The sequence below is a fragment of the Podarcis filfolensis genome (assembly GCF_964270895.1).
Source record: "Podarcis filfolensis genome assembly, chromosome: 2".
NCBI lineage: Eukaryota > Metazoa > Chordata > Lepidosauria > Squamata > Lacertidae > Podarcis > Podarcis filfolensis.
The window spans coordinates 14,758,588-14,782,567 of NC_139605.1; the positions used below are offsets into that span (position 1 = coordinate 14,758,588).

The following is a 23,980-nucleotide window of genomic DNA, read 5'->3' on the forward strand; positions in this document are numbered from 1 at the left end:
TTTTGGGGTTTTTTAGGGGTACACAACAGCCTTTGCGCTTCCCCTAACCCCTCGCGAAGACCGAGCCTACCGGAAAGTGATAAAACATAACATTTATCCTTTATTTTTCAATGTGCAATATTCACTTCCGTATCCGGGCGCGCGCACACACGGCTCCCGCAGTGCAACCGGAAGCTGAAATCTTTGTAACTCTATGGTTGTCGTGTGGCCCTCTAGCCCGACGTTTCTCCTCTCTGTGGTCATTCTCTTCTTGCCTCCCGGGCAGGCGGGGAACCGTTTAACCCTCTCCGTTCTCCCTCCCGCGGGTGAACAGACCCAATGGAGAGGAGGAGAGCTTTGAAGTGGCGGCGCGGCTGACCAATAGAAAGCAGTCGCTTCCGAGAGAGGCGGGACCCGCATGCAGAGAAGTGAGTGCTGGAGCCCAACTCCTGGGGCTGCCGCTTGCAGAGACTTTTGTCCCGCGTTCGGTTTTAGGGGTTGGTTCGCTTGAAGCTGTTTGCTGTGCGGTTTATTGGGGGGGGGGCGGATAGAAATGTGCAAAAAAAAAAAAAAGTTGGGAAAATGGGTTTGCGGGTAGGGTGGAAAATCGAGGGCAGGGGGCGTCAGAAAATGGGTCGGGAGGGGGGTTTCTGCAGGGTCAGGATCAGTGCAAGTGAGATCTGGGGAAGGGGGCGTGTGTGTGTTGGTGTCTCTGCCACGATGCGAGGTTATGGCTCCTTTTGTCTCTTGCAGAATGGATCTAACGCAGCGTTTGGTCTGGGATGAAGAAGGGGATCCTGACGATTCCTCCGATGGGGCTGGCGACTCTGACAAGCCCCCCAAGCCCGTGGGGCGCTTGCGGCTCCTGAGCAGCAAGTATGGTCCCGAGAAAGGTAAGGACGGTGCATCTTAATCCTGCAATTTTCCTAAGAAGCGATCAAGCCTTTATTTTCCTCTACTGCGTTTGATTGGATAGATTGCTGTATTCCAAGGGCTGGGTATGAAGGGTTCTGCATCTCTGATCTGTACGAGGAGCCATTTCTATCTTAAGATCTGTGTGAAGAGAGAAAGAGAAGGGATGCAAATTAAAACCAGCCCTTGTCTTGTTGGATCCTGGGGCGCTCAGTTCCTGCCAAGAGAAAAAGGAGTTTTGCTGATTACTGTCAGTGTGGGTTGGTTTGTGAATAATATAAAGTTACTCCTTGGCAGTGGGGCATAGGAAGGAGGGCCAGTTTGAACAACAGAGGGGCTGCTTCCATAGGTTGGCATCTTTGCCATCTGCCCATCCCAACCTACCTGTGAATAATTCTGCTGCTCCTCCCATTGGCAGTAGCCTAGGGCCAAAACACACTGCTCCACATTCATCCCTAATTTGATGTTGCCTTCCTTTGAATTTGTCATTGTAAACTTACTTTCAGAGCTCATCTTGACTAAAAAGCGAGCAATAGCAGTTCGCAATACATGAGGGTCAAATGCTTAAGGTTGTAAACCTGAGTTTGATTAACCTGGGAGTAACCTGAACGCAGGTGGCGCTGTGGGTTAAACCACAGAGCCTAGGACTTGCTGATCAGAAGGTCGGCGGTTCGAATCCCCGTGACGGGGTGAGCTCCCGTTGCTCGGTCCCTGCTCCTGCCAACCTAGCAGTTCGAAAGCACGTCAAAGTGCAAGTAGATAAATAGGTACCGCTCCGGCGGGAAGGTAAACGGCGTTTCCGTGCGCTGCTCTGGTTTGCCAGAAGCGGCTTAGTCATGCTGGCCACATGACCCGGAAGCAGTATGCCGGCTCCCTCGGCCAATAAAGCGAGATGAGCGCCGCAACCCCAGAGTTGGCCAAGACTGGACCTAATGGTCAGGGGTCCCTTTACCTTTGACCTGAACTTAGCATCCAGCTGCATCAGTTTCAGCATGGGTTAACTCTTTGTTGATGGCTTTGCTAAAAATTGTCTCTTTTTGCGTTTCTTTATGGAAATTTCTACACCTTCCTTCATCCACCAGAGAGGCTGTGATTTTTAGGGTGTGCCAGAGTTGTTAAATCCCATTGATCATGGTCTGATTTACCCTTGGTTATGTAAACAATTCAGGTGTGGTTATATCTGATTAATGGTTCATATAAATAGGCTTGCCTCTGAACAGATGGATGAACACAGGTGGAGGTTTGAAAGTCAGGGACTTGTGGGTTTGTTGGTGGAGTTTTATCCTGCCTTTTTGTTCAGAAAAGTGGTCAGGGTGCCTTAACCTGCTTAAGCACTTTTTTATTTTTTTGAAAATATTTTTTATTTGCTTTTCCAAATTTTAAAAATTACAATAATATCACAGCACATCCACAATTAGAAGATTCCTCCAAATCTCTGGACTTCCCACCTTCCCCTCCATGGGTTTCTTTTGTTAAACCTTTTCTACTGCATCTTTTTTCAATAATCCATGTTTTTTATAACTCCTTTATGTCCATAGTTCTCATTACATTACAAGTGTTGTAATAATAATAATAAATTTTATTTATTTATACCCCGCCCTCCCCAGGGCTCAGGGCGGCTAACACCAGGTATAAAAACAGTTGATTAAAATACAACTTAAAAATAAGATTAAAATACAACATTAAAATGCAGCCTCATTTCAGTAGAAACTCAAATAAAAAACTTTTTTGGGATGAAAACGTCAAATCCTGCTAATGTTTTCAACTGCTTAGAGTGGTCTCCATGATAAATTATATCCCTGCCCCCATTCCTTATTAAAGTTTTGATCTTCCTGGTTCCTGAGCTTTCTAGTCAGTTTTGCCATTTTGGCATAGTCCAACACAACCTGCTTAAGCATATAATCAAAATATTGAGGTAAATACACAGAACAGCAGCTATAACCAATTGAAAGAAACCAAGAAGGAGCTAAAAACTAAATTAAGAACTAACACCAATCGAATAAAAAGAACTGCATAAATAACAGAGTTTGGTGGAAAAACAGGATTGGAGTGGGCAAAATGAATCTCCTGGATTGTGGAGAGCTGTGGTTCCTAGAGCTGATCATATTGAAGGACAGACTTGGAAGTTGGTTGAGGGCTGACTTCAAGCATAATTATATAATCACTTTCCCGATTCACTAGGACGAGTGTGCAACTTATTGGAAGTATTTATGGAGAATATATGCTACTCATAAAAGGCAAGGCTTTCCCTGTACAGAAGAGAACAAGGGAGAGTGTGTTAATATTTCAGATAACTTGTTTCCTTCTTGGGATTCCTACTACGTAACGGCTACTTCTTGGTTTTCATACGGAGCTTCATTGTGGAGGTTGTGTGAATAGGTCATCCAAAACTGCACACCCCTTGAAATCTGGTTGGCATTGGTGCGGATACCATTTTGGTGTCGGGTGACGAAAACATAGCTTCTGGAAATTATGCCCAGCTGAGCTATCTTTGATACGCCAGAGTTTATATGTATTTTTATTTTATTGGTCTAGGGTAGTTATTTTATTGAAGTTATTACTCCCTGCCAGGGACGCGGGTGGTGCTGTGGGTTAAACCACAGAGCCTAGGACTTGCCGATCAGAAGGTCGGTGGTTCGAATCGCCGCGACGGGGTGAGCTCCCGTTGCTCGGTCCCTGCTCCTGCCAACCTAGCAGTTCGAAAGCACGTCAGAGTGCAAGTAGATAAATAGGTACCGCTCTGGCGGGAAGATAAACGGCATTTCTGTGCGCTGCTCTGGTTCGCCAGAAGCAGCTTAGTCATGCTGGCCACATGACCCGGAAGCTGTACGCCGGCTCCCTCGGCCAATAAAGCGAGATGAGCACCGCAACCCCAGAGTCGGCCACGACTGGACCTAATGGTCAGGGGTCCCTTTACCTTTACTCCCTGCCCTGAGTTCTTTGGATGGAGGGCAGGATATAAATATTTTCCATTGATTAATCAATTAATTCTTCTAGATTTCTGGATCTACCCTGGGGAGAATGTCATTGGCCGTCTGGAAAGCTGTCAGGTCTGCTTGCCCGCTGCTTCAGTTTCCAAAACTCACGCTGTGATCGAGGTTCCTTCCCACAAGGGACCCCACCTGTTGTATGACCTGGGAAGCCTGAACCGCACACGCCGGCAGCGCATGGTGTTGATCCCACATGTCCGATACAGCCTTCAGGATGGAGACGCTCTGCTCTTTGGGGACGTGGGGTGCCAGTACTTCGTGTTGGTCCCGGATGGCGCTGATGAGTCGCTCGATGAGTCCGCGGAGGTGCCACCCACACAGAAGATTGTGGATGTTGGTGCTTTGGCCATTGAAGAGACACCTGCACCCGGGAAGCGGATGGGCTTTGGAGGAGTCTTGGTGCAGGATTCCGACAAGGAGGAAGATGGGGAGGAATTAGTGAATGGGGCAGGCAGGAGCCGACATCTCCCAGCAAGTGATGGTAAGTGGGTGTTGTGAAGTGGGGGGGCGGGGCGGGGAGAATCTGCCATACTGCCCACCTGGCAGGGCAGATAAAAACCAATGATTAAAAAAAATATATTAAAAAATCAGATTTTTAAAAAATTTAAATCAGATTTTTAAAATAAAATGCTTTTGGAGGAAAAATCTTTCTAAATATAGTTTTCTGTTTAAGTTACATTATAGTCCGAAGGCTATTCATCGGGAAATAAGTACAGTGGTACCTCGGGTTACGTACGCATCAGGTTACATACGCTTCATGTTACAGACTCCTCTAACCCAGAAATTGCACCTCGGGTTAAGAACTTTGCTTCAGGATGAGAACAGAAATCGTGCAGCAGCGGCAGCAGGAGGCCCCGTTAGCTAAAGTGGTACCTCAGGTTAAGAACAGTTTCAGGTTAAGAGCGGACCTTCAGAATGAATTAAGTTCTTAACCTGAGGTACCACTGTATTTGTTTTAAGTTTTTCATGTGTGCTAAAACTCAAGTCTTTTTTTGTTTTTGTTTAACCACATCAGTTAACAAACATGGATATATATGCTATAATGTTACTGCTTTAGTTAAATAAATTCTTTAAATTGTTATTAAGGAAATGATTATTTTTTTCTCCTTCTGATAAAATACAGCAGGAAAGTTGTCCAAATATAAACAGTTAACTTGCAGTTTCATAGGAGTATATATATTTAAAGAAGAAGAATAAATGAGCAGATTAAGTTTATTTGGATACGCATAAGATATTAAAAATAAAATTAAGGAACCACAGAAAGAGGGGGGAAGGAAGTCAAGCTTTGAAATGTCAAAGTGACTGGAAAATTAGTGAAATGTATAACTTGTATACACACACACACATACATATACGTATGCATACAGTCATACCTCTTCTTACGAATGCTTCGTGTTGTGTTTTTTCGGGTTAAGAACACGGCAAACCCAGAAATGTTTACTTCTGGGTTTCGCCATGCGCACATGCGCCGAAGCGTTCTGTGCAGTTCTCGCATGCGCCGAAGTGCTCTTTCACACATGCGCAGAAGCGCCGCTCTGGTTACGGACTTTTTGGGTTGTGAACGGTACCCCGGAATACGCTTCAGGTTACAGACTCCACTAACCCAGAAATATTACCTTGGGTTAAGAACTTTGCTTCAGGATGAGAACAGAAATCGTGCTCCGGCGGTGCAGCGGCAGCAGGAGGCCCCATTAGCTAAATTGGTGCTTCAGGTTAAGAACAGTTTCAGGTTAAGAACGGACCTCTGGAACAAATTAAGTACTTAACCCGAGGTACCACTGTATATATGTCGTATTGATTGCAAATGATTTCTTTAGGTTTATTTAATCTGGAGTTCCCCATCCCTGCTGTTCCTGATTCTTTAAATTTCCTGTCTTCCCCACTAGGGTCAGATTCCTCTATCAGAGATGGTGCTGGAAGATGCTCTGCTTTGGGTTCCTCTGTGTTCTTCTCTCCCTCTGCTACTGTCGTGCCTGAAAGGTAATTCCTTTTTCTAGCTGCCTTTTCTCAAGGGAAGCAGGGCTGGTATATGGCAGTCCGTGTGGAAGAAATAGGGTGCGTAAGCATTGTGGGAAGGATTAAACATACCCGTGGACTGTACCGTGGTTCATAGTGACAATCGGTAGAAATGGAGCCTCCATGTCCAGTGATGGTATATCTTCAATTAGCAGACCTCTGGAGGCATCAACAGAGGGTGGTGTTAATTTTTTAATTAGTGCTAAAGCACATTCCAGTTACATACAGTCATCCCTCGGGTTGCGAACGCTGCGGGTTGTGCATTTTCGGGTTACGGACTGCACCAAACCCGGAAGTACCGAAATGGGTCAGCACCAACACTTTGAATTGTGCTCGGAAATGTACTGGGAGCCAGTGCAGGTCTTTCAGGATCGGTGTTATATGGTCTCGGCGGCCGCTCCCACGAAAAGCTTTATCCACCACATAAATCTGTTAGATTCATTGACTAAGACATGGGTAGGCAACCTAAGGCCCGGGGGCCGGATCCAGCCCAATCGCCTTCTCAATCCTGCCCATGGACGGTCCGGGAATCAGCGTGTTTTTACATGAGTAGAATGAGCGTGTTTTTACATGAGTAGAATGTGTCCTAGAATGTGTCCTTTTATTTAAAATGCATCTCTGGGTTATTTGTGGGGCAAAGGAATTCGTTCATCCCCCCCCCAAAATAGTCTGGCCCCCCACAAGGTCTGAGGGACAGTGGACCGGCCCCCTGCTGAAAAAATTTGCTGACCCCTGGACTAAGATATCTCTAAATAGGTCAGAGCCCCAGGTTGTACAGTAGAGGGAATCTGACGATTTGCTGAGAGCTTTAAACCACTCCCCCACATGTTATTTGTACCCTGCAGTGATGAAGAGAACGAGGAACCGTCTGGCAGCGAACCGCCTTGTCCATCCCTGCGCCTGTTCCTTGAGAGCCAGGATGGTACCCCAAGCCAAGAGGGGCATCCTGTCCAGACAAGAATTACAGGGACGGGAGTGAAGTTGGGAGACAAGGCCCCCCCATCAGAGCCAAACCTCGTCACTTCCCACCAGGACAGCGATACAGGCCTGGAGGGTGAGCGGAGAGCAGGCAGCACCCCTGAAACGCCAGAGTCTGGGGGCCTGAGGGAAGGTGGCTGGGACGTAGAGGTGGGCAGCGACACCGATGAGGAGGAGCTGACGGTGGGGACTCCAGACGCCGGCTGTCGGAAGAGCCACCAAACGGTGGACAGCGCCACAGATGTGGAGCGAGCAGAGAGCCCTGGGGTTGCGGGCTTGCAGGTGCACCGACCGGTTGAAAATGGAGACAGCGACACCGATGCAGAGGAAGGACTGGAGAATCCAATTGCTGCATCTCCCGGAGGCCTTGAACCCTGTCCCATAAATGAGGGGGTTGGCTGCAAAGGAGCCAAAGGTGTCATGCATCCTGGGGGCTGCTGCCAGCCCAATGAGAAAGGGAGCGGTGACAGAGATGGGGAAGAGGCAGGAGCTAACCCAGATGTGCATGGAAGAAGGACCAAGAAGCCTGCGTTTGAGGAGGGCAGCGACACAGATGTGGAAGACCCGTCCCTCGACGTGGAGGATCCAGCTGGGATTACAAAGACCCACGAGGCTGCGGGGGACAGCGGTGACGATACAGATGTGGAGATGGCTGACTTGGCGCTGGAGAATTCAAACGTTGCTCACAGCCCCCGTCCGTCAAGCTGCAAGCCCGTCGGGAGAAATGCAGGGGAGGTCTCCATCGAGGAGGCTGCGTTGCCGGGCAACAGTCACCCGGGCAACGGTGTAAGGGATGGTCCTGATGCTGTAGGGGAGAGAAAGGAGCCTGATGCTGAAGCCCAGAGGGGTTGTGAAGGTGCCGGTGGACAGGCCAGCGGTTTAGGTGGGAAGGAGCCCCTGGGGAACCCCAAGAGTCAACACTTGGCTGCTCTCTCTGTTGACAGTGATACAGATGTGGAAGAGGAGGAGGTTGGAAATCCAGATGTGGGCTCAAACAAGGACCACACAGCCACTGGGCTCAGTGGAGGATGTATCCCTCTTGAGAAACCAGATGTTTCTGGTCCTCAGGAGATCTCCAGAACTGTTGAAGGGGAGGACGCCGACACAGATGCGGAAGCGACGTCTCCATCCCACAAGGAATCTGTGGCTGAAGACAGCGACACGGACGCGGAGGGAGAAGCTGAACCATTGCCCGGGAAATCCTCGGAAGAGCAAGACACGCAGCTGGTCCCCGTGAAATCCTGTCCGAATGGGAAGAAGTCGACTGGCTCCACGGTGGAAGCAAGGGTCGGCCGTGAACCTAGCAAAGAGGATGAAGATACAGATACAGAAGGAGAGGAGCCCCACCCAGGAGACGACAGCAACACTGATGGTGGGTATGAAGTAAAGCGATGCGAAAAACTGGATCTCTCGTTCGACTTGGAATACACCTGAGATGCAGTACCAGGTTTGCGCTTGTGCAGTTGTCCTGAGCAGGGCCTTGCACAAACAAGGTGCCCTTTAGATTCATTTTACAGTGGTACCTTGGTTCTCAAACTTAATCCTTTCCGGAACTCTGTTCCAAAACCAAAGCATTCCAAAACCAAGGTGCACTTTTCCATAGAAAGTAATGCAAAATGGATTAATCCGTTCCAGACTTTTAAAAACAGCCCTTAAAACAGCAATTTAACATGAGTTTTACTATCTAATGAGTCCACTGCTCTATAAAATGAAAGCAGTACTGCAGTCACACAGTCAGTCGGTAGCTGAACTGGGTTCCACACAGTCACAAAAACGCAAAATAAATAGCAAAAACAGACCTCGGCGTAACACTCAAAACGAAAGTGTGGCACTCAAATCAGAAGCGTAACACTCCAAACGGAGCACATTCGACTTCCGAAAAAAGGTCGCGAACCAGAACACTTACTTCCGGGTTTGCAGTATTTGGGTTCCAGGTTGTTTGAGTACCAAGGTGTTTGAGAACCAAGGTACCAGTGTATTTTATTTAGACTATTTCTGTCCTGCGTTACAGGCCCCAGAGAGGTGTCTATAGGGAAGCAGGTTTGTTCAGGCAATATCTTTTTCCTCAAATCCTTGCTTTTCCCTCAGCAACTCTGAGCCAGGTGTGGGGAACCTTTGGCCTTCCAGGTGTTTCTAAACTACAGCTTCCTGCATCCCTGGCCGTTGGCCATTGTACTCATGGCTGCTGAGGGTTGCTGAACAAGCTGTGGTGGGCCAAAAGTTCCCCATGCCTGCTTGGAGCCAAGGGAGAGGGGCTTGGCAGCTGCAACTCTATACTACTACTACTACTACTACTACTACTACTACTACTACTAATTTAGTAGTAGTAGTAGTATTAATACCCCACGCATCTGGCTGGGTTCCCCCAGCCACTCTGGGCGGCTCCCAACAGAATATTAAAAACACAATAAAACACCAAACATTAAAAACTTCCCTAAACAGGGCTGCCTTCAGAGGTCTTCTAAAAGTCAGATAGTGGTTTATTTCCTTGACATCCGATGGAAGGGCCTTCCACAGGGCGGGCGCCACCACCGAGAAGGCCTGGTTCCCTGTAACCTCATTTCTTGCAGTGAGGGAACCACCAGAAGGCCCTCGGAGCTGGACCTCAGTGCCCGGGCTGACGGATGGGGATGCTCTGAGCTCTGTGCAGGAGCAGTGCCTGCTTGGGTGTCGCGTTCACAGGTAGGACCCGCCAGGAAAGGCGGCAGTGCTGAGTGCAGTGTTCAAGTCAGCAAGCCCTGCCTTCTGTCTTGGATACTCCATTGCATTCCCCCTGGCAATCAGTCAGCGTCACTTAACCCACTGAGTGTGTTCTGCCCTCACTGGATTATTGTTTTTTTCATTTCCTAAGGGCTGTTTGCACTTGAGCCAACCTGATTACCTCCCACTTCTGTGAGAGCGTTGCCATTTTGGCCTACTTATGCATGGCACCCTCGCCTTCAGAAATAAAAGGTTCATTCTTCTCCCCTTCCCCTCTCATCCCCCAGAAGAGCCCGACCTGGCTCTCCAGGACACTCAGTGTTTCTTGCCTGTCGAGACCTCCTCTCCTGTGGCTGCAAAGGCAAAAGGTAAGGAGTTTTGCAGGATTCTGAGGGAAGCCCGTGGCAGCTGTCACAGGTGTAGTGGTTGAGAAATCTGGCTTCCCAGGGGAAAACCTGTGAGACCGTGTCTGGCTGCTATTTGGGCCTTAGCTTATAAGTACCAACACTGTCGTTTCTAAGCACTGCAGTATCAGTGGGGGGGGGGGAGGGAAATATGTAGAAAAGAGAGAGGACCTTGACTGTCAAATGCCCCCCACCCACCAGAGGAAGGTACATCTGGCACTCATTAGCCCCAAGTTAAAGCCTTGTTATTTGGCCAAGCATTTTCTCTTATATTTTAATCTTTGTTTCATTGCATTGGTTTGTGTTACATAGGGAAGGCCTGAAACTCCGTGGCAGGACACCTGCTTGGTATGCAGAATGTCCCAGTTTCAATCCCCGAGGGGGGGGGCTGGGAGAGTCGGAGATGCCTGAGAGCCACTGCCAGCCTGTGCTGGCAGCACTGAGCTAGGGAAACCAATTATCCGATTCTCCACAAAGCAGCTTCCCTATGACACGTTAGATTTATTTGTGTCAGTTTTTGGATGAAGATTGGGGCAGGGGGAAGAGGTATAGCTGTTGTGTTGGGAGAGGAGGAGTGCAGAGCCTAAAAGGGGGGGTGTAAACTTGTGGTGGGGGAGCTTTGAAGATTTAAAGAGAGAGGGTCCTCTCTCTCTGTCTCTCTCTCTCTCTCTCTCTCCCTCTCTCTAATTCTTATCAAATTTTCTGTTTTACAGTTTAGAATATTCATTTAAACAACCTTAAAATATCAGTGACACCCCTTCTTCTCTTTCCGTGGTTCATTTTGCATTACATAAATGCCTGCATATTTTATATAACTAAACCGTTACTACTTCCATCAAAACTTATTTACGCTGTTGAATTTATCTTAATGCTGCCAACGTTTTAAAGTGTACACAATTTCCCCTCATATATTCAATAAACATTTTCCAATCTTCTCTAAACGTATGTTCTTCTTGTTCTCTTATTCTATATGTTAAGTCCGCAAGCTGCGGATATTCCATCAGTTTAAGTTGCCATTCTTCTTTAGCTGGGACCTCGCTAGTTTTCCGTTTTTGGGCTAACAAAACATGGGCCGCCGTAGTGGCGTACTTAAATAACCTTTTTTGACACCTGTGGATTTCTGTCTGAATTATCCCCAACAAAAAGGACTCTGGGTTTGTTTGTTTTTTGGAAAAGTGCTTTTAAACATTTTTTTCAGTTCATTATAAATTATTTCCCAATACTCTTTTACCCTTTTACAGGTCGGCCACATTTATATATATATATAAAAAATGGATCCTCTCAAAATGTTGAACACCTTTCCTGTGTTTTCCACCCTCCACCCAGGTGCCAATTGTGCTCTCGAAGAGGCGGCTGCAAAGGCATTTGTCTTTCAGTCCCCCTCTGTGCCATGCAGACTCCGGGCTGCGAAAGGTGAGTCCATCTTGACCCATGTCCACACGGCAGCCTCTTCCCCACAGTTGTCCAGATGGACTCTTCCAGACTGCGCCACTTGCCTCAATGCTTATAGGCTACATGACCCACCATTTGGTCCAATGGGGTTCAGTACCGAATGTCTGGGCCTGCCCTGATTGGCTCTGCTGGCTGGGACTGATGGGTATAAGGAATCCAAACTTTGGAGGGGTGGTTTCAGGCCTGAGGGGCAGCAAAGGGAGAAGGGGCGGCATGTAAGGGAGCAGTAGTTCTTGCTGAAAATCTCATAGCATAAACTCTTGTCAGCTTGTCCTCTTCATCAGCTCTGTTTGAATTGTCCCTATCTGCATATCTATCTATATATTCATTTCATTTCCTTCTGGCTTCACTTACAACTCTCAGTTTTCTTACCTCCAGGAAAATATATTTGTATAAATGCATGTAAAGAGATTTGCACAGATGAACTGGGCATTAGCCTGTGAGAGATCGTAATAAAATTTGTTGGGTCTGTCCTTTCTTTCTTTTTCTTTCTTTCTTTCTTTCTTTCTTTCTTTCTTTCTTTCTTTCTTCTGTTCTTTCTTTCTTTCTTTCTTTCTTTCTTTCTTTCTTTCTTTCTTATTTTCACACACACAATTGTTTGCATTAAACCATAGTCCATATCAATACATTTATGGGGTTCCCTGAACCCCTGGGCTTCCCCCCCCCTCCCATGGCTCCCAAAATTTATATTCCCTTTTTTCCCTGCATCTAATTATATTTATCTAAATTATCACCCTTTAATTTTATCCTTTGTCGTTTTAAATTACAAGTATTATGTCAATCCTGCTAACATTTTTAAGTGTTTACAGTGTTCTTTAATATATTCTATAAAGTTATGCTGTTCTTTGTTGAATTTATCATCATCTTGGTGCCTGATCTTCCCAGTCAGCCTTGACATTTCCACATAGTCCATCATCTTCATTTTCCATTTGTTGGGTCTTTTCAGTTGCTGCAAGACTCTTAGTCGATTTCCCCACCCCACCCCGTCATCACGCTAGTCAAAGAGCCACTTTAAAAAGCACATCCGATTTATTTCTATAAGGCTGTGATGAGAGGATTTAAGGGCTGAGAATTAGATGTGGCCAAACTACATCTCCCATCAACCCCAACAAGCATGGTCAGTGGTCGAGGCTGTTGGAAGTTGTAGTCCAGTAACATTTTGAAGGCCAAAGATCCCCCATCCCAATAATAATAATAATAATAATAATAATAATAATAATAATAATTTATTTATTTATTTATTTATACCCCGCCCATTTGGCTGGGTTTCCCCAGCCACTCTGGGCGACTTTCAACAGAATATTAAAATACAATAGTCTATTAAACTTTAAAAGATTCCCTAAACAGGGCTGCCTTCAGGTGTCTTCTAAAAGTCTCGCAGTTGTTTTTCTCTTTGACATCTGGTGGGAGGGCGTTCCACAGGGTGGGCGCCACTACCAAGAAGGCCCTCTGCCTGGTTCCCTGTAACTTGGCTTCTCGCAGTGAGGGAACCACCAGAAGGCCCTCGGCGCTGGACCTCAGTGTCTGGGCTGAACGATGGGGGTGGAGACGCTCCTTCAGGCATACCGGGCCGAGGCCGTTTAGGGCTTTAAAGGTCAGCACCAACACTTTGAATTGTGCTCGGAAACGTACTCTTTCAAGACCGGTGTTATATGGTCTCGGCGGCCGCTGCCAGTCACCAGTCTAACTGCTGAATTCTGGATTAGTTGTAGTTTCCGGGTCACCTTCAAAGGTAGCCCCACATAGAGCACATTGCGGTAGTCCAAGCGAGAGATAACTAGATTAGAGTCAGGGGAGAATGAACACTGTGTTGGGATTGCCTCTCTTCTTTCTCTCCGCGTAGAGAGCAGCTCCTTTCCGAATGACGACGACTCGGATGCTTACACGATGGAAGCCACTCAGCCATTCTGCCAGGACCCTGGGCGGCTCTTGGAAGACCCCACTCAGGACTTTCTTGGCAAAGAGGAGGAAGATACAGAACTAATCTTGCCGCGTTCGTCCGAGCAGGCAACGCAGATGGTAGTTTCAGGGTCGGCCTCTAGGGGGCAACAGGCGGCCAGCCTCCCAGGGACCAGCACTCCACAACTGCCCCATTCTCAGCCTGCATCGCAGCCAGTGGGGGGCGCTGCTTCCCAGGAGCTCAAGCAGGAAGAGGAAGCCCAGCTGATCCATGCAGGGCAGATTCCTTCTGTTGACAATAGTCAACCCTCAACATTGGCCGACGAGGTCTCCGGGAGCCCAAAACAGGAGGGTGTGACAGCCCCCGAAGGTGGAAGCACTGATGTGAAGTTAGAGGCACAGAACAAGGCAGGTGAGCAGTAGATATGGCTGGAGGCTGGGGAATGTATGGTCGCCCCAAAAAGGTCTAATAATAGAATCATAGAATTGTCATGTTGGAAGGGACCATGAGAGTCCTCTCGTCCAGCCCCCTGCAATGCGGGAATCTTTTGCCCAACGTGGGTCTCGAACCCAGAACCCTGAGAGTAAGAGCTCCAATTGCAGATATGGTTGAGACACTGCTTATTGTCATCTGGCTTTCCGTGACAGCAGACCCCCCTCCCCCCTTGTTCTCTGGATAGTTCCTCTTGGAATTGCTTCCTTGCGTGTGAGTTGTGTATCTTTCACTCTCTGTGTATATTAAATAACCACCACCAGCAGAAGCCCTTAGGTCCCAGGGCAGGCTTTGACAATCAAAAACAACAATGCCCAAACCAGGGTAAATACATACAATCTCCAGAATTGGGTTGGTCCTTAAAAATATAGTGGTACCTCGGGTTACAGATGCTTCAGCTTACAGACGCTTCAGCTTACAGACTCTGCTAACCTAGAAATAGTACCTCGGGTTAAGAAATTTACCTCAGGATGAGAACAGAAATCGCGCAGCAGCAGCAGCAGCAGCAGGAGGCCCCATGAGCTAAAGTGGTGCTTCAGGTTAAGAACAGTTTCAGGTTAAGAACGGACCTCCAGAACGAATTAAGTTCCTGATCCGAGGTACCACTGTACATCAAAAGTCCGAGTAAAGAGGGGTTTGTTGTATATATGAGAGTTGCGTGGATGGTAGGGAAGGGGTGAAGTAGCACACGGCTATCGCAGGGAAAGAGCGCTGTGCAAGGCTGCCCGGCGTTTTCTCTGGCTCCATCCATTTCCTCTTGGACAACAACCCTTCATAGGGGGTGGGGGTGGGAAACCCCCCTATTTGTTCATTGGAGGATTTCTTAAGGGTCTGTCATGCGGGAGCTGGCCCAGTCTCCAAACAGCAGGCCCAGTGGGGCTTAGCAAGGAAACTGGCGGTGGCAGAGGCCAAACCATGGTGGGTTTCCATTTGCGTTCCTGCAAATTAGGAATAGCTGATGGGCCTGGGAGGCTCAACTCTATGTGAATCCTCTGGGAGGGTCGAGCCAGGGTTTAGTGGGGTTCATGTTTTGGAACCAGAGATCTTCCAGGAAAGGAGTGGAGGTTCCTCCAGTTGGCGCTGCCTCCTGGTGGCTGGAGTGGAAGTGTTAGGATAGATTGAATTTTGGCAAAATTAACTGCCATAATAAGAAATCAGTCGAATCAACAATTTAAAAAGGAGTGGAAATATTTTGATGAATATATGGCAAAATATTGCTCAAAAACAGATATGCTAATATGCCTAGATTAAAATGTGAAGTACTGGATGGAAGAAAAATTAGTAAGGCAAGATAATAAGAATATGTAGATGATTTGAGAAGGTTGTAGAATGCAAAGATTATTGTAAATTGTATAATGTGGAGGAAATCGAGTGGGGGTGGAGGGAAGTGGGAGGAGGGAGAAAAGAATAATATGATGGATTGAGGAAATAGAAATGTAAATGTATGGGAGAATGGGGAGGAAATGGTGTTGGCTTTGGTATATCTGTATCGTAAAGTAATATGTGAAAACCAATAAAAAAGAAAAGGAAAAAAAAGGATTGTCCTACTCTCATGTAGGACCCTGGCAGAGACACATGCCTGACTGGCATGTTCTCTCCCTCCTGGTCGGTCGTTTGGGAGCTTCAAAAGCTTTCTCCAGCGACTGATACCAAGAGGCATCACCCCCCTTCGATCCTGCAGAGTATTTGCAGTTTGTAACAGAACTCAGTAGCTCAGCATTTTGGCTAATCTACTTTATTTACATATAATACACAGAGCATTCTGCTTTAGCTCCTTCCTCTTTCTCATCAGACAGCAAAGAGAGAAAGATGAAAGAACAGTAGTTCCACTTTCCAGAACACAGTAATACCCAAACATCCTGCCTCCGTCACTTCCCACTCTGTGGAATGAAAACATACACCGTTATGTGATAGACAACAATCTCATGACTGCAAACACAGAGCAAGAATCCTAACAGGAAGTTGCGCCACTCAGCTTAAGGCTTTTCACTCTGCTTCTTCCCTAGCTCCTGTTGACGTTCAGTCGGAAGAAAGGAGCTCGGCTCCGGCAGGAGAAGCGAGGAATTCTGAGCAGGTGGGCTTGGACTTGGCCACTACAGTCCTTCATTCCTCCCTCCCTGAATTTCTCCGCATAGCTCCTGTAGGCCTTAATCGCCCTTCATATTACAGGTGCAACAGGAGCCGGCGGCCTCTGCTGTTGTCCCGCGGAGGCGCGGTCTGCGGTCTGCCAGCAGTACTGTTTCCCCAGCTCCCGTTCCAGAGCGACCAACCCGTGGCCGTGTGGGATCTGCTGATGCGGGCGAGTCCAGGGAACCGGCAGCCCCTGTCGCCAGGCGCCAGGGGCTGCGGCAGCGGAAGAAGCCGACCCGACATATGGGAGAACCGGAAGAGGAGCCGGAGCAGTCGGAAGAAGAAGGACCGAGCCCCGGCAAGAAGACCAAGAACAGGGAACCGGCAGCCACCCCGCGTCAAGGCCGAGCCAGGGGCTCGCAGAGGAAAACGGGGGCTGCCATCAGGCTTCAGGAAGGGGTGCCAACAGCCATAGACAGCCCTGGCCCCCGGGAGAGGACAAGGCGAGGGAAACAGGGAACAGCAGTCAAGCCTGCGGAAGAACAGGAGGCCCTGCGCCCGAGGACCCGAGCAGCCAGCAGGCGGTCGAGCTGCTCTTCAGTGAGCGTGCCCAGCCCAAAGGATTCTGGGAAAGAAGCCAAACCTGGGCAGGTGGGTAAGGGAGCAGCAGGAGGAAGAAGGTCATTAGTGATGCTATTGGATGAGGCGGTCTCATGCCTGGTCTTAAAGACGACTGGTTAAATTGGATTTGGCCTTTTCAGAATCCCGTTGGGCAGCCTGTTCTGAAAACGAAGCTAGATGCACGAGTGCTGGGTGGGTTTCAGAACCCTTCCCACACCTTTCCTGTAGGGAAAATGCTCCTTTGCTGAGCTCCCATGCCAGGCTGCAGTAAACCCGGCTTAGCCTTGCCTCCTGTGTGAATCCTCCTGGCTCCGGTGTGATAGTCCTTGGTAACCTGTAGGCAGGGAGAGTTGGGCCTTGACAACCAGGAGGCGGGATGTCTGGTGGCGGGGAGGGGCTTGCGAGCCAAAGGATCCTCCTCGGTGTGACCCTCTCCTCATTTTTTTGCTTGCCCCCCTTCTCCACAGGAGCCAGCGCAGTCCACTCCGTCCTCAGGAAGGAGGTCCCGGAAGCAGAGCACAGAGAGCAAGCCAGTGGGAACAAGAAGCCAGCCCCGGAGGCAAACCCAGGACTCGGGGGTCTTGGGCAGTCCTGTCCCAAAGGTACTGCACACACGTGTTGGGATGGAGGAAGGGGTTGGAGGGAGAACACCTTGAGTGGGCGAGCTCTGGGATCTTAGCATTTGGCACCCTCAGCAAGGAAACAGTAGCTTGTGCATATTTTTTAAATTTTATTTTTTTCATATATGACTTTTTAATCCAAGCATCCACCTTCTGAACTCAAATGGAATGTAAACAGGGGAAAGCTATCAATATTTTGTAAAACCAGTAAGTTCTTAACTACTTTCATAGAAATATTTTTAAAAAGATAAGGAATGGGAATGGTTTTTGTTACAGTCAAACAGTAATGAAGACCCATTGCACAGTTTATAGACAAGCCAACAGTACTGAGCTCAAAGGCATTACCTCTGATGATGACTAGTTTGTTTTAATCCAAGATGACATTTGTAGAGATAACACGGACAGTACATCAAGACTTTGAAACGTCCAGACCATTTCATATTTGTACAGAAACATGCAAAATGCGATATGAAGTTTTGCATTGTTTGTGAGAGCAATTTTCTTGTGTGCAGCACAATAAACGTGTGAGCACAATCTAGCCCAGAGTTCAGCGCTTTTAATTTCACAATGTTCACGTATTTGTGTTGAGCAAAGACACAGAAACAGAATTCATAGGTCGTGGCCCAAGTTTTGCAGTAGCCTTTCCCCAAGATTTTGTGGGACTACAACTCCCATCATCCCTGACCACTGGTCCTGCTAGCTAGGGATGATGGGAGTCGTAGTCCGACAGTATTTGGGGGACTCAAGGTTGAAAAAGGGCTGTTCTATAGGGTTTGAGAAGCGTGGATTTGAATGGCTTGCCAGTGGCTGCATGCTGAAGGTTGGGGTTATATTCCCACCCACCCCCGGCCCCAGTGGCTTCCCATTCCTTCTCTTGCTGCCCCTCCCAGGTGCTGTTCATGGCGGGGACCGGCGAAGAAGGGGAGCACATTGTGACAGAGCTGGGCGGCTCCTTGGCAGAGTCCGTCTTCGACTGCACCCACCTGGTGACGGACCGCATCCGGCGTACGGTCAAGTTCCTGTGCGCAATGGCGCGGGGCATCCCCATTGTGACCCTCAGCTGGCTGGAGAAGGTGAGCTGCTTCACTTGCCTCTCTCCCAGAATTCTCTGGGGCAGGGTTAGCCACCAGGGGGCCTTTCCAGTGCCAGTGGACTCCAACTCCCATCAGCCCCAGTGGTCAGAGATGATGGAAGCTGTAGGCCAACCATATCCATAGCCATTGATTACTGCTGTTCTGAGGGACGTGGGTGGCACTGTGGGTTAAACCACAGAGCTTAGTACTTGCCGATCAGAAGGTTGGCAGTTCGAATCCCCACCATGGGGTGAGCTCCCGTTGCTCGGTCCCTGCTCCTGCCAACCTAGCAGTTCGAAAGCACGTCAAAGTGCAAGTAGATAAATAGGTACCACTCTGGCGGGAAGGTAAACTGTGTTTCCATGCGCTGCTCTGGTTCGCCAGAAGCGGCTTAGTCATGCTGGCCACATGACCCGGAAGCTGTACGCCGGCTCCCTCGGCCAGTAAAGTGAGATGAGCGCCGCAACCCCAGAGTCAGTCACGACTGGACCTAATGGTCAGGGGTCCATTTACCTTTACCTTACTTCTGTTCTACAGCAGGGATGTACCACTCCTGCAGTCCGGAGGGGGCGGGCAGTGACATTTCATTCTCCAGGGAGTAGTCTGGGAGATAATACTGTGTATTGCTGCCTTTGATGACTGATCAGGCTCCATAGCAGTGATCTGAAGGAGCGTCTCCATCCCCTTCATTGAACCCGGACACTGAGGTCCAGCGCTGAGGGCCTTCTGGCAGTTCCCTCACTACCAGAAGTGAAGTTACAGGGAACCAGGCAGAGAGCTTCTCGGTGGTGGCACCCTCCCTGTGGAACACCCTCCCTTCAGATATCAAGAAGATAAACAACTATCTGACTTTTAGAAGACGTCTGAAGGCAGCCCTGTATAGGGACATGATTAATGTTTTATTACGATTTATGTATCAGGCTGAACGATGGGGGTGGAGGTGCTCCTTCAGGTATACAGGGCCAAGACCGTTTAGAAGGGCCATTGGCTTGATCCAGCAGGGCTCTCCTTGTTTTGGTGAACCAACGAGCAGTTAGTATCATGGTAGGGCCTTACGCCTTTCCGCAGTTGACTGTGTGTGGCTGCCTATTCTCCAACCTCCTTCCCACGTTTTCTCTCCTCGCAGAGCCGGCAGAACTCCTTCTTCCTGGCCCCAAACAGCTTCCTCGTTTCCGACCCCGAGAAGGAGGAATACTTCCGGTTCAAGCTCTCCGCGTCGCTGCAGAAGGCCCGGCAAGAGGGAGGCGTGCTCCAGGTGAGGTCACGGTTAGCAGCCTTTGCCTTGGGCCACGCCCACAGAACTACCTAGCCCAGGTATGCACAGCAAAGTGGGCAAAGGATTTTCCCCAACCCCAGAGCTGTTGGAATGGGGTTTGAATTTTTCTCTCAGATGTGCAGCAGGAACCCCATCAGGGAAGAAACTGATAACCTGTAAGTTTAAGGTCCCAACCAAAGAAGAGTGGCAACTTAAGCTGACAGAATATGTGCAGCTTGCAGACTTAACATATAGAATAAGAGAAGAAGAAGAACATTCGTTTAGAGAAGATTGGAAAACTGTTTTTAATATACAGGGGTACCTCAGGTTACAGATGCTTCAGGTTACAGACGTTTCAGCTTACAGACTCCGCTAACCCAGAAATAGTACCTCGGGTTAAGAACTTTACCTCAGGATGAGAACAGAAATCGCGTGGCGGCAGTGGGAGGCCCCATTAGCTAACGTGGTGCTTCAGGTTAAGAACAGTTTCAGGTTAAGAATGGACCTCCGGAACGAATTAAGTACTTAACCTGAGGTACCACTGTGGCGGAAATAACTGTGTACAGCTGAAAATTCTGGCAGCATTAGGATAAATTCAACAGTGTAAATAAGTTATGATGGATGTTATAATATGTAGGGATTTATGATATGTAAAATGAACCATGGAAGGAGAAGAGGGCAAGTCATTGATATCTTAAGGATGTAAAAATGAGTACTTTAAAGGGTAAAACAGAAAATTTAATTAAAAATTACAGTGGTACTTCGGGTTACATACACTTCAGGTTACAGACTCCGCTAACCCAGAAATAGTACCTCGGGTTAAGAACTTTGTTTCAGGATGAGAACAGAAATTGCGTGGCGGTGGCGGGAGGCCCCATTAGCTAAAGTGGTACCTCAGGTTAAGAATGGACCTCCAGAACAAATTAAGTTCTTTAACCCGAGGTACTACTGTATATACAAAAAAAAAAAAGAGAGGAAACTGATAACCCGCCCACTTCTTGTGGGTTGTAAGGCCACAGCAAGTTGGCACCATGACACCGCTTCCCTACAGTTCCTTGGGAGGTTGGGGGGCAAGATCGGCAGAGGGGTCCCCTTTGGTAGTTCCACTGCCCTTGAAAAGTTTTGGGAGAAGGCATTCTCTGCAGCAGGCCCTGAGTGGTGGAATTTCCTCCCCACAGAGGAGTGTTATAGTATAAGGATGAGGAGATGTAATGCTAAACCGCCCCTGAGGTAACGGTGGGAGGCAAAATACAGCACGAAGGCTCAGAATATGTCTTCCAACTTTCAGAGGAGCAGCCGTATTGGTCTGTTGCAGGAGAAACAACCTAGAGCCTTGCTAATCCCTTTAAAGACTAACACATTTCATTATGGTGTCGGCTTTCTTTCTTTTTTCTTTATATTTTCAAATTTATACATTTCATTAGTTTTACAATCAATTTAACATTTCAAAATTTGACTTCCTTCCCCTCGTTCTGCGGTTCCTTAAATTCATTTTTTCTTATCTTCTGCATATCCAAATTCATTTAACTTACTCATTCCTTTATCTACTGTAGATATATACTCTTATAAAACTGCAAGTTATTACATTAATCCTGCCAATGTTTTTATCTGTTTGCAATTCTGTCAATATTCAATAAACCATTTCCATTCTTTTATAAAAAGTTTGTTATCTTGATTTCTTATTCTTCCAGTCAGTTTCACCATTTCTGCATATTCCATGAGTTTTTGTACCCATTCTTCCTTTTCTGGGACTTCTGCTTCTTTCCAATTTGGAGCAAGTAACATTCTTGCTGCTGTAGTAGCATACATGAATAAATTTCTATACAATTTAGGTAGTTCTGTCCCTATAATTCCCAAAAGAAAAGCTTCTGGGGTTGTTTTATTTTTACAAATGTGAATAAAGTTCTATACAATTTAGGTAGTTCTGTCCCTATAATTCCCAAAAGAAAAGCTTCTGGGGTTTTATTTTTACAAATGTTATTTAAAACAACTTTTTCAATTCATTATATATGATTTCTATGGTGTAAGCTTTCATATTGAGTCGCAGGCACAATCCAATTCTGGCTCAACCCTTCCTCGCTAATCTTCGGATTCCCATGCTCCTTTGACACACCACAGACCTGTCTCTTTCCCTTCCAGGGCTACGAGATCCACGTTACGCCTAACGTCAACCTGGAGCTGGAGGACATGAGGAACATTGTGCAGTGCGGTGGCGGCAAGTTCTTACCCAGAATGCCTCGAGCCTACAAGGTGAACCGTGCGTGTTTACATGGCATCCCGTGGGGTACTGGCAGAAACGCTGAGGCAAAAGGAATACCTGAGAGCGAGACCTGACTCTCTTTTTTATATAAATTTTTATTAGTTTTTTTAACATACCATTTCCAACAGTAATTAAACATATTTTTACGTCCTATTCAATATTTTTACTTCCATCAGTCCAGTCTGAAAATTTTCCAATCTAATCTCTTAGTAAAGGTAAAGGGACCCCTGCCCTGACTGTTAGGTCCAGTCGTGACCGACTCTGGGGTTGTGGGGCTCATCTCGCTTTATTGGCCAAGGCAGCCGGCGTACAGCTTCCGGGTCATGTGGCCAGCATGACTAAGCCGCTTCTGGCGAACCAGAGCAGCGCACGGAAACGCCGTTTACCTTCCTGCCAGAGCGGTACCTATTTATCTACTTGCACTTTTTGATGTGCTTTCGAACTGCTAGGTTGGCAGGAGCAGGGACCGAGCAGCGGGAGCTCATCCCGTCACGGGGATTTGAACCACCGACCTTCTGATCGGCAAGTCCTAGGCTCTGTGGTTTAACCCACAGCGCCACCTGCGTCCCATAATCTCTTAGTATACATTTCTTATTTTCCCTGTTACATTTAAAACTCATAACCAATATCTCTATTCTTTATCTACTTTGTAGCACTTCATATATTTCTCCCTACAAAACTTGCAGTCCTACTAGCGTATTTTGTTGATTACAATTGCTCTTCAAATAAATCTCTGTAAATCTCTGTTCCCGCAAGTTTCGAATCCTTCCTGTCATTTTGTCCAATTCTGCATAGTCCATTATTTTTGTCTGCCATTTTTCTTTCATCGGAATTTCTTCTTGCTTCCATTTCTGGGCTAACAATACTCTTGCCGCTGTTGTTGCATATAAAAACAATTCAACATCTTGCCTATTAATATCCTGACCTATAATACCAAGTAGAAGTGATTCTGGGTTTTTTTAGAAAATGTATATTTCAACATCTTTCTCATCTCATATATCATTTCCCAGTAGTTGTTTTCTTACATTCCCACCACATATGATAAAATGTTCCTTCTTTTTCTGAGAGCGAGACCTGACTCTCAACCTTTTTCATTTATTTGCTTAAGGACAAGTGCGTTGTGATTTCCTGTCCCGAAGACCTGCCCCGCTGCAAAGCAGCTCAGGACGCCAAGCTCCCCATTGCCAATGCAGAGTTCATCCTGACAGGTATATTGCAGCAGAAGCTGGATGTGGACGCCCACCGGCTGAACGAGATGAGCGCCCCCTCCGTTGCCACTCCCCCGACCAGGACAAGGAGGAAGAGGGAGGCTGCAGCGCCAGCAACCCCAGCCTTGCCCAGCACAGCCAAGAGGCAGCGTTGAGACCAAAGCGCAGCCCATTACATGGCGACGTTGCCTTAAACTTGTAAATAACTCTTTTGTGTTTTTTTTTTTACCACTGTCAATAAAATGGGTATAAAAAACAACCTGGTTCTTTTGGAATTGTGTATCTGTGGGAAAGGGAGGGTGTGCATATTTCCTGTGGCTGTGCCAAGGGGGGGGATATTTTAATAATGATGATGATGATGATGATAATAATAATAATAATCATAATAATAATAATAATAATAATTTATTTATTTATACCAAACTGTATATGGAAGCCAAACAGTTTTCATGCAGGGCTTTCTGCAGTTCTGCCTCAGCAGGTTCAAGTTTTTTGTTATACAGTGGTACCTCAGGTTACATCCGCTTCAGGTTACAGACTCCGCTAACCCAGAAATAGTACCTCGGGTTAAGAACTTTGCTTAAGAACTTTTTATTGATAATAATCAGCTAAGTAGTTTGAGGAGCTATACAACTTTGTAACATGCAGAAAACAGCAGTCTCAGAGAAACCAAAGACTGGAACTGAGGGAAGTCGGGGGGTGGGGGTGGGTGGGTTTTGCCGGGGGGGGGCAGGCAAAATGGGGGGGGGGAAACAAGGATGATATGTTTTTGGATAATATGTCTTGTTTTAATTTTGGATAAAAAAACTTAAAAAAAAAGAACTTTGCTTCAGGATGAGAACAGAAATCGTGCAGCGGCAGCAGCAGGAGGAGGCCCCATTAGCTAAAGTGGTGCTTCAGGTTAAGAACAGTTTCAGGTTAAGAACGGACCTCCAGAACGAATTAAGTACTTAACCCGAGGTGCCACTGTAAATAATTTTTATTAATTTTCAGTTAAGAACATCCCAATTGATAACAAATCCAATCAGAATACAAACACAAGTTAATCTG

At 47.2% G+C, this 23,980-nt stretch overlaps 1 protein-coding gene across 2 annotated transcripts; it reads left to right on the top strand.

Annotated features, from left to right (window-relative positions):
- The first annotated feature begins 233 nt into the window (after positions 1-233).
- On the top strand, positions 234-23,189 carry MDC1 (mediator of DNA damage checkpoint 1). 2 transcript variants are annotated; one of them, XM_083600411.1, is made up of 15 exons: positions 234-407; positions 733-872; positions 3,889-4,362; positions 5,768-5,861; positions 6,743-8,247; positions 9,863-9,943; positions 11,306-11,392; positions 13,275-13,742; positions 15,830-15,897; positions 15,993-16,544; positions 16,982-17,116; positions 18,025-18,207; positions 19,334-19,462; positions 21,602-21,712; positions 22,831-23,189. In XM_083600411.1, the coding sequence occupies exons 2-15, from the start codon at positions 734-736 to the stop codon at positions 23,083-23,085; spliced, it is 4,281 nt and encodes a 1,426-aa protein (XP_083456537.1). In that variant the 5' UTR covers positions 234-407; position 733; the 3' UTR covers positions 23,086-23,189. The 2 variants fall into 2 exon arrangements, with proteins under 2 accessions (XP_083456537.1, XP_083456536.1); XM_083600410.1 differs by having other exon boundaries at positions 235-476.
- The last annotated feature ends 791 nt before the right edge of the window (positions 23,190-23,980 follow it).

What these genes read in the sequence shown, in the direction of transcription:
- MDC1 (XM_083600411.1), top strand. Translation starts at nt 734, where the DNA reads ATGGATCTAACGCAGCGTTTGGTCTGGGATGAAGAAGGGGATCCTGAC. An exon ending in AAGCGAGGAATTCTGAGCAG is followed by an intron (nt 15,898 to 15,992) that starts GTGGGCTTGGAC and finishes TTCATATTACAG; the next exon opens with GTGCAACAGGAGCCGGCGGC. An exon ending in AAGAAGCCAAACCTGGGCAG is followed by an intron (nt 16,545 to 16,981) that starts GTGGGTAAGGGA and finishes CCTTCTCCACAG; the next exon opens with GAGCCAGCGCAGTCCACTCC.